Consider the following 10,201-nt stretch of genomic DNA (forward strand, 5'->3'; position numbering starts at 1 on the left):
GACCTGATGCCACATTCTGTGATGTTTTTGTGCTGGGACGTGTCATGACATAACAAGTTGTTTAGGGAGCAGGAGTAAAACTCTCCCAGTCCTGTCAGAAGGTAATGTATCCGTCTACCGCCTCCACAGGTCGCTGCTCTACAGGTTCGATTTCATCTGTTTATTACGTACGAAACACAAGTTTAAAAATGAAACTCCACAGTTTTACTTTGAGTTATGCGCCAGAATGTTTCTTGGCCAGTCAACCGGCAATATCCAAGAAGTTCCTGCTCCTGGCCAAGAATCGGTCCTTTGATTCTCTGAGTTGATGCAAATGAAAGAAGATTCTGGAAAGACATCCAGTCCCACGAAGGAAGGTGGAGGACGGCGAGGAACAGAGCCGTAAACAGCAGCGTCTTTGTGACCGGAGCAAAAAGACGATCAAGTTCTACTGTCAGCGAGGACAGAGGTGAGGAGGGACAGAAACCTCCGATGTTGGAGAAGAGATGAGAAGGACAGAGCAGAGAGGTGAGGTGAAGGTCAGGGTAAGAAGACTGGGTTTCTGGGACGTGATGTGCAGCCAGTCGGATCATTTCGTGACAAATCAGTGTCACAGAAAACAGTTTCTCCTCAGAGCGGATCCTGTCTATAGATGGTTCTGGAGGTTCTGGAGGAAAAACTGCCCATCCATTGTCTAGAACTGGTTCTGACCAGCCACCATCACACATGCTGATATGAGCCTGGAACGTTTACCCAGAATGCACTTTGTAAACACAAGTGACCCACCTGACCTAACTGCATCTTCTATGTATCATGAAGCTCATTATTATTTCACTGCTCTTCTCATGAACAAAACCACCTGATTCATCTTTGATATTTCACCCTCAATGTCCATCTACACGTGTGATGAAGTGACAAATAAACATGTTTTACTCCTGCAGAGCACATTTTTAAATCATCTCTTGAATCTAGGCCTGTGTTGTGTCTCCAGGAAGTTCCTGTCAGTGTCTGTCCATGAATGGATCCATGGTTCTCCAGCTGTTCAGGCTCTAACATCAGCAGAACCTGATGTGGTGACGTTGGACCAGACCAGGTTCCAGGTTTTAGACGTTTAGACTAAATGTTGATGTGGATTATTGGGAGGAACCAGAACCTGTAAAAACTTACAGGAACTTTCTGGGGACACAGTACCCCCAATTTTGCACTATATCCCATTTTCAAGAACCAGTAATTAAGAATGTGTCCTCTGCTGGATCCATTCAATGGTTCTGATCTGATGGGAACTGTTCTGTCTGGGTCCTCACCACGTTTCATGGCTGTGGGAGTTTTATTTCTGGAGATATTGAACCTTTAAAATGGCTTCACAGGTTGTTTTGTGGGTGAAAATACAAAAATCCCAGGTCTGAAAACATAACACATTCCCAAAATTCAGTACAAGTATTTTACAGAACTTAGTTTTGGGTCCCAAATGCCAAATAAATAAAATAAACAGAATCTGAGACGGTGCCGTAAACGGACTGAACCAAATTATAAAGAGGTCAGTGAGCAAAATACGGGCTCTTCAGATTGTTACTACAATGAATTGAGTTGGATGAACTCGTGCCCACTCTGCAGAGCTTTTTTTCCCACATTTCCCATTTGCCAAGCTGGTTCTGATATATTTAGTCACTTCTGGCGCCGGGTGAGAGCGCTGAATTGGTGATGCAACTGAAAAGTCTGTGCAGCAGCGAGGAGGAGATGGAAACACAAACACCAAGGTGACAAAAAGGAGGCGACAGCAGAGCCGAGAGGGAAGGTGAGAATATTAAGAGCAGCGAGTGTTCGTCGGGTCGAGGCGAGGCTGGAAAGTGTGCTGACAGTAGCAGCTCTCAGACTGTCAAAGGGCAGAAACCAGAGGAGGCGGAGGGCAGGCAGAGGAGGTGGCAGCTCGGGTTGAGAGGAAGGTAAAGGAGGCTGAAAGGTTGGAAACAGTGGCTCACTTCCCTGCGACAGTAGCAGATCTGAGCGAAGAGCTTGTCAGAGGAGTGAAGGGAACGGCGAGGAGGGAATAAATAAAAAGGAGGCGCTGGCAGCCGGCGGCTGGAGGCGGAGGACGGAGGGAGGCTGGAAAGCAGCGGCTCATTGGTCATTTCACTAGTTTCCATCCAACTGTCAAGTGAATTTCGAGCAAAGTTTTGAAATGTCGCAAAACCTCAAAGGCGAATTAGATGTGTTTCCATCGGCCGGGGTGAAGGCATTTAATAGGCTTCCTGAATGAAAAATACACCCACCAGAAAAATGGAAAGAGTCTTTCAGGGGTCAATGCCTGTTGGGAAAGCTGTTATTGTTCTCTACTGTGCCATTGAGTTTTACATCTAAAACAAAAGGGACAAAGAAGTGTACTTCTACCCTGGAGCATGTTCGACGTGCTCCATGTGGAGTCCTCCTCTGAGTCAAGACCGTTTTCCACAAGTGTGATCCATCATTTGGATAATTTCGTGCATCAATGCTTCTACAACTTGAACACTTTGTCTCGCCAATTAAGTAATCAGAAAGTGACTTCCAAGCTGTTGTTTGGACTCGGTACAGGTAGTGAGTGCAGGAAACCACTATTACAGCTGCTGAAGAGCCAGTGGACATTAAAGGAGAGCAGAGGACAGAGCTGAAGCTGCCGCTGATGTGAAATGGCTTTCAAGGGAGAGGTTAGAGGTCTAATTTAAAAGTAATAAAGAAAGGCCACATTCTGACATGATTAGTCATTTGTTTGGGCATCAGACGAGCAGACTGACGTGTGCTTCGAGTCCCGCTGGAGGAAAAGGTCGCCGCTTGGGCCGAGAGAACGGGGATAAGGGTTGAAGAGAGCGTGGGCGACGGCGAGGGGCTCTCAAACCACTGTAATGAGATTACACGACGGCGGCCGACGCGATCGCGCTCGCCAGCGTCGGAGCGCGGCCTTTTCCCCGAATCCGTCCCGCTGCGGCGTTCCCGAAGCGAATTCACCACGATGAGTCACCGCAGAAGTTCGGAAACCGGACGGAGTGTCACGGCGCCGAGCGGAGGACGGGACAGACTGACAGAGGCAGCTGGCAGGACGGCAAAAATGTGATTTAGATGGTGAAGTTTGGGGCAACGAGCAAAACATTTACAGAAAACGGAACAAAGAGCTGCACTGTCTCCATCTTCTTCACATGTCCTTCTCACGTTCTGTCTTTACGTTCACCTTCTCTGATTGTTTTCTCCTCTGGTGAGATTCGGTTAAACATCTGCAGACGCTCCGATCAGTTGGTTCGTTACTGCTCTCTTTCATTTCACAGCAATATTAACCAGTCCCCAAGTGGCAGCATCAGGAGACATGAAAACAGTAGAAGGTGAAGAGCTGTTGTTTCAGCTGAACTGCAGCCAGAGTTTCCTCAGAGAGCCTGAGAGGAACATCCACCATCAATGAATAGATGCAGCACAGATCAGAACCAGAGACCAGAGGAGCCAGTTGGTGGAGATACATTCATCTGATGGAGGAACATCTTCCTACATCTGATGGTGGAACATCTTTCTACATCTGATGGTGGAACATCTTCCTACATCTGATGGTGGAACATCTTTCTACTGATGGTGGAACATCTTTCTACAGCTGATGGTGGAACATCTTTCTACTGATGGTGGAACATCTTTCTACTGATGGTGGAACATCTTTCTACAGCTGATGGTGGAACATCTTTCTACTGATGGTGGAACATCTTTCTAGGACGAGGAGACAAGATGAGCTCCAGGCCTGCAAATATCGTCACATTCATCCTTTCAAAATGTGGCTCGTTGGTCTAGGGGTATGATTCTCGCTTAGGGTGCGAGAGGTCCCGGGTTCAAATCCCGGACGAGCCCTGTGAGGTCTTGATTTCAGAGCAGAACTTCAGCTCATTGATGTCTCGGGGAAGCTTTACTGGTACATCCTGTTATTCTACAGACCAGAAACCAACCTCTGCTTCATGAATTAATGAACATATATTCTTGCAGAAAAGAAGCTACGTCTGCAGAAACACAGATTCTCCACCTCTGGGACTCTGAAGTTCTGATCTACTTATCTCACGTCACATTGCTCCAGAACTGCCTCAGTGCAAAGCTGTGGTTGTTGCTGCTTGGTTTCTAAATACTGACAATGAAGTGTTTAGAGCTTGTGGCTGCTGAAGCTGTTTGGTCAGAAAACATGTGGTGTTTTACCTGATTATTGTCTGAACATGCTCCATCAAAGACGTGACTATCGCAGCCTTTTCTCCTGTACAGGGAAGCAGCTAACAGTCCTACCTTCAGGGTGTCGAAGCCTCTCTCCAGGTAGGTCCCACACTTGTTCTTCTCCCCAGTCGAAGCGTAGAATTTGCTCCACCAGTCCATGAAGTCTTCTCCCTGTTGGTCACGTATCAGAGGTCAGACTTTGTATGAAACTCTGCACGAGGCTGAAAACATCTTTTTCAAACACCTGATGTGTATTTACTTCTCTAGCTGACTTTAATGTCAAGTCAGACTGGCATTAATGACTTCAAAGTCCATCGTCTCTCCCACTGAGCCTCTGTCTGTGGCTACTGAGTTGGATATAACAGCGTTAGTAGGTCTGATTAACTTTGACATGTGAACTCCTGCAGCGACCTCCGACCTTTCAGACACATTCAGAGTCCTGCAGCGTCGGCGGTTTGCCTTCATGGAGCAGCGCTCTACAAAGGGGCTCACAAATAACCCGCTTTTCATGATTTTTCCAATGATCGCATACTGACGTGGAGTTAGCCAAGTCACGTCAACACAAGTAAAAATTGTCTCTGGTGGCTCCATGGCATTAAGGTCATGGTATATGGGCGTTCTGAGGCAATGGAAACGGGCAACGTCGGGACGGGAACAGGCACTAAGTGGACAAAATCAACACGGACATGAGAAGAAACATGTTAATGCTAAAAAAGTCCAAAAATGTACGTTTGTGCATGAAGAAAAGAATCGCTCTGCCGCTGTGCTCTTTTCCATCACGTCTGTCCAATACTAACGTCCTGCAGGCACACGGATCTATCGCGTCCACATCAGAAAGCGACTTTATCTTCACGTTTCTGGTTCCTGCTGTGAGTCTGTGACCGTCTGTGTGGTCAGCACCACTGACAGAAACCAGAACTCGTCTGAACGGATTAGAAACCCTCTAAAGTGGACTTCAGCTCGTCTGGGACGGCAGCTTTGACGTCTGACACGCTTGGAACTGGCCGGAGTGATTTATGTGATTCAGGGAGCGGAGAATTATTTTCTCTGCAAGTGACAGTCAAGTCAAAAGTCAAATCCAGGTCTCTGGCTTCTGAGTCCTACTAGAGTCACGCTTTAGCACGTTAACTGCCATTTAAAGAGGACAAACGGTGAGAAAAAGGATCAACGTGGCTGTTTAGAGGCATCAGCACTTCAGATTTCCAACAGTTCAGGACCAACACGTCGCACAAAGTAATTCTGCTGGAGCAGAAACTGACCTAAAGTCCTGACTCGTACAACTTCCAGCAGATATCTGTAGCTGATTTGTCATTTGACTTATTTAAAACAACTTTAAATTTGTCCAAGATTGTTGGAAAATCTCAAAAATATCTTGAAACTTGTCCAGAAATGAGTTAAAAACTGTCAGCAGTGACTCCAAATGATCCAGAACCATTTAAAACTTGTCCTTGGTCAACAGTGACTCCTGTAAACTGTTGCTGTATGTCTGAACGGGTCGTGACCAGTCGTATGTGGGTCACTTGGCTGGTATCCGGGTCGTGAACTTGAGGGAGTTAACAATAAACACAACAAATCTGCAGAAAAAAAGTTGTCATTCAAAACCAAATTGATTGCACACGTATAACAAAGCTTTTTAAACTGATAGCACAGACCTGAAAAGTGACTAAAATGAAACCTGACAGTGGTTCTGTGAGCTCTAAGGAACCCAGAGCTTCTTTGTGACACTCACCCACGGCAGCATCTAGCGTCGGCGTTAACAGGAAGAGACAGAAATTAAGTTTCATCTTACTCAGTGCAGACACACAAACGCTGACAGAGTGCAACCACACATTAAAATAACAGGATTAAACACATTTTAAGGGGCTTTTCAACACATTTCTTAATACTTATTCTCATAACGCATTCAGGGTTTCCTTCCAAAATGAAACGTACACCGCGAAAAGAAAAAAAGGGATAAATCTGTGTATTACAAAACGCCTGCTGGCATGAAAGCGAAGCAGTTAAAGTCTTACTATTACAGTTATGAGTCATGCTGAGGCCCAAACTCACAATGTCGTTCTGTTTCTGGAGGGCAAAATATATATCTTTGTTTTTCACATGTTGACTGATGGCTTTCTGAGGTTTGGAGTCGAGTCACTTTGATTTATACGATGTGATTCTTGGGGCGATACATGACATCTCTGAACGAAGCCCTGCTACGTGTTTTTATCAAGACTTTCATTTTCTCGAGTGTGAAGCAGCCTCATCCATCACGTTCACTAAAAGTCTGCTCGCATTGGCAACGCCGGGCGCTCGCCTATTTAAAAGCTCATTTCTGATTATGTTCTCACAGGAGTGGAGCCTCTAACAGTGTGTGTGTGCAGCCCGCTGGCTCTGACGCAACCAGGAAATAACGACCACAAAAATGGAGAAAGCCGAGGGGACAGATCAAACTACCAGCCTGTCCCTTCACACAAACAGATCTGAGCGCAGCGACCCGCCCGGCAACCTTCAACCCTCCCAGGAACACTCGGCTCTGAACGCGCTGCTGACGCACAAACCACTTTTTCCTTTGTGTGCGTCTCCGCGAGCACGAAGGCATAAATGTAGAACAAAAGTGCTCTTATGGCAGCGGCTCGGTGTGGAATCCCCTTTCTCCTACTTCCCACACACTTACAAACACTGAGCGTGAGGAGGGGCAGCGCAGCGTGGAAGTCCTCGCTTTTACAAAGTGGCAGCAGCACTGGACAAAATTACCTTTTCTCTCCTTTAACAGTTGTTCAGTGACATTTTTGAACAATTTACAGATTTTCTCTGTTTTGTGACGAGTAAAACAGCAGAAAACATTAAATCACACGTTAAACAACGTCCACATCAAACATCTGTGTTTCCAGAGATGACAGATTTTCTTTTCTTTTACAGTGTTTGATCATAAACTCGACTGTTTTACATGATTTTACGGATATCCGCAGCTATTTAAAGACAAAATATGTATATTAAAGATGAAAAAATGGTAAATAATTTATTGATTTTGTCAAAATATAGACGACATGTCATGAAATCACCAAACAAAGGATTAATTTAATCTAATCTAATCTAGTTTAATTTAATATAGTAAAACTGGATAATTTTACAGTCAAACTTTGCAGAAGAACAAATTACTATTTGTAAAACTACAGATTTGTGTTATGGACAGTATTTACAGTTGAATCTTTCCAGTCATGCTGTTGTTTTACTCTCCGTTCAGCGGCGGCGGCAGCACACACTCCTGCAGTGTGAAGTGTCTGCAGCGTGTTAACGTGCCCTCGGTGTGCCGGCGCTGCCAAACGCTGATGACAGGGGCGCCAGGAATGGTGTGTGCGTGCCCGCCGCTGTGTGTCGGGGTGTGTTCCGTCCTGGTTCAGACACATTAGGGCCGCCGGCGCAGCCATCCAGACTGTGTGAGCGCACACTGTGGAGATGGACACACACAGCCTGCAGTGGTCTGCTCAGGGTGTCAGTGTGGTTTGCAGCCTATCATTACGCCCTGCAGGGAAAGCCAGCTAACCAAACCAGGCTGGCACTGCCAAGAGCTCTGTGAGCGCATTTACATAAGAGCCCCGAGCTGCTCCGTAAACGCCTCGGCGGGGAAACCCCGTCCACAGCGGGTCAGAGGTCCGAGCTGCAGCCCAGGAGTTTCAGGAGGCAGTTCCAACCTCCACCTTGGAGCCAAAACACTCAGACTGACTGACGTCACGGCTCAGACTGGGAGAGCTTTAAGTTATGGAGGTCCTGAACCAGGACCAGGACCAGCACTCTGGAAGTGACTAGTATCAGAAACAATACAGGCCTGATCATTTATGTGCATCAGCTGCCATCAGAAACCAGGAAGACAAAGAGGTAGGACACCTTAAATAAAACACCAGCTCTGATTGGAGGTCATGAACCTCCTCAGAGTCTCTGTCGTGGTCCCGTTGCTGCTAAACTCCCACAATGCTCTCTGCTGCCAACATGAACTGTAGTCTGAGTGGCGCCTCCTCTGGTCTCTACAGGATCAAACAGGAAGAGGCTCCACCTGGTGGAACAACCAGGTACTGCAGCTGGTCTACGATACGTTTACTGACATCATGTGGAGGATACAGATTTTCTCCGTCTGTTGGAGCCTCAGAACGTCCAAAATATTCACAGTATGAAGGTAGAACTCTGCTGCATTAAATAAAGCCACTGTAGAAACAGAACCAGATGGTTCTGAGGAGGTTCTGGGCTGAGGACTGATTGATTTTTTTATGAAATGACCCATGTTAGTAGTGAAGGGCTGCACACATCAAGACATCAACATCAAGAGCCTCCACAACGTGTCCAGAGCATCTGGGATGAACACCTGCAGGCTGCTGGGTCTCCACTGAGCTGTGGGATACTGATGGATGCAAATGGGGCTGAATGTCCTCCCCGTTGTGGCCAAAATGGCAGCTTTTCTCCACCACAGTGCTCAGGCTGTGTCAGCTGTCATGATGTGTTTGTCTGAAGCTTCAGAGCTCACAGCACCTGGATGGAGGACATTCCTCCAGGAGCTCCTCAGCAGGGAGCTTCGCTGCTTCCAGGAGAGTTTCCTGAATCGTTTCTGCCCAAAGCCTCGGCTGATTTTCTCTGACCCCATTCTGTATCTCCAAAGCTGGTGGACATGAAGAATGCGGAGAGGCTGGGAAAGACGTCTGAGCGGAGCTGTTTGTGTGTTTTTGTCATCGGCTCCACTGCGGTTTCAAGGCAGAGCACCAAACCTCAAGTAAAAATCTGTGGCATTCTCACATAAATAAATGTCTTCTGTGCTATCACTGACTGACGTTACACAGTTCTGACTCAATCTATAGCCGGTCCTGAGAGCTTTTCCATGTGCCGTCCTCCACTCGTGCTGCTCCTGCTTTGATGAATTACTGTGACGGGCAGCGAATGATGTGTGCCAGACTTCTGCCTGGTTTGGAGTAACGCAGGGAAGAAGCAGGTAGTTAGCGGCCGTCGTCACCATTTGATCCTGGAAGGGTCCGAGCTGAGCAGCGTCTCCAGATCTGTTCGCTTTCACTGGTTTTCTTTCCTAACAAGTACGACTTAAAGGTTAAAGCTGACTTAAACCTCAATGTTTTAAATGTCATTATTGCTTCTAAACATTTATAAAGAATGCAAAAGAATTACAGACATAAAAGAACCACAAAGAGACGCAAAACAATCACAAAAAGATGCAAAACAACCACAAAGAGATGCAAAAAAAAAACAAAATGTTGGACACCACTGGTTTAATCTGTAACTACGTGCTGTATTTTATATTGTTTGCTGTGTAAAATCTTCATCTTAACAGTGGCTTTAGCTGCCACATAAATGTCACTGAGTAGAAGCACAAGGCAGCATAAAAAGGAAATACTCAAGTAAAATAGTACCTTAAAGTACTCTTTAGGGACAGCACTGCCCACCACTAAAGATCCTTCCTGTTTCAAAAAGTCATTCAATCCACAGTTCATATAAAAACACCGACGAGCAGCTTTGAATATCTATGCGACGTGCTGAAGTCTACGTAGAAAACGGAGGCTTTTGGAGGACATTTCGGGCAGCGTTTAGACTGTGGAGGTGAACAGCAGCTTACATCAGTCTGTGGCTGAAACTAGCAGAACAAGAAACACAAAAATGGTTTCGTTAGCTTTTCTGACATCTTGTTTCTGGTCACAGTGTCATTACAGGACCATAAATGTGTGTTTCATAACCCCCCAGAAATGCCACAGAGTCGCCTGGCATGAGGCCATTTCAGAGACTTTCTCTGCTTCTAAAGGAACGAAGGATTTATGGAAGCTGAGGGAAACTAAACATTTGGATTTTAACCAAAACTGGCTGCCTTTTGGCAATAAACTGGATAATAAGGATTATTGGTAAATGAGAGGCGCAGTGCAATCTAAGAAATCTATTAAACACGTCACCAAAACGTGTTATATGTGAGTGAAGCTACCAACAGCCCATCTTCTAAAACTTTTCCAACTCTGAAACTAAATCTGACTGAACTGCAATAGAAACCGCCAAC

At 46.0% G+C, this 10,201-nt stretch overlaps 1 protein-coding gene and 1 non-coding gene across 3 annotated transcripts in view; one reads left to right on the plus strand and one right to left on the minus strand.

The window, feature by feature from the left end:
• dysf (dysferlin, limb girdle muscular dystrophy 2B (autosomal recessive)) overlaps positions 1–10,201 on the minus strand; it is an 89,726-nt gene that overhangs the window by 18,416 nt on the left and 61,109 nt on the right. For both annotated transcript variants that reach the window (XM_008295693.1, XM_008295694.1), the window contains exon 42: positions 4,255–4,353. In XM_008295693.1, coding sequence (XP_008293915.1) covers positions 4,255–4,353 — 99 coding nt within the window. The remainder of the gene's footprint in view (positions 1–4,254; positions 4,354–10,201) is intronic.
• On the plus strand, positions 3,763–3,834 carry trnap-agg (transfer RNA proline (anticodon AGG)). The gene has a single exon. It is a non-coding gene; the product is annotated as a tRNA-Pro (tRNA).

This window comes from Stegastes partitus, unplaced genomic scaffold (genome assembly GCF_000690725.1).
Source record: "Stegastes partitus isolate 25-593 unplaced genomic scaffold, Stegastes_partitus-1.0.2 Scaffold1071, whole genome shotgun sequence".
In the NCBI taxonomy this organism is placed as follows: domain Eukaryota; kingdom Metazoa; phylum Chordata; class Actinopteri; family Pomacentridae; genus Stegastes; species Stegastes partitus.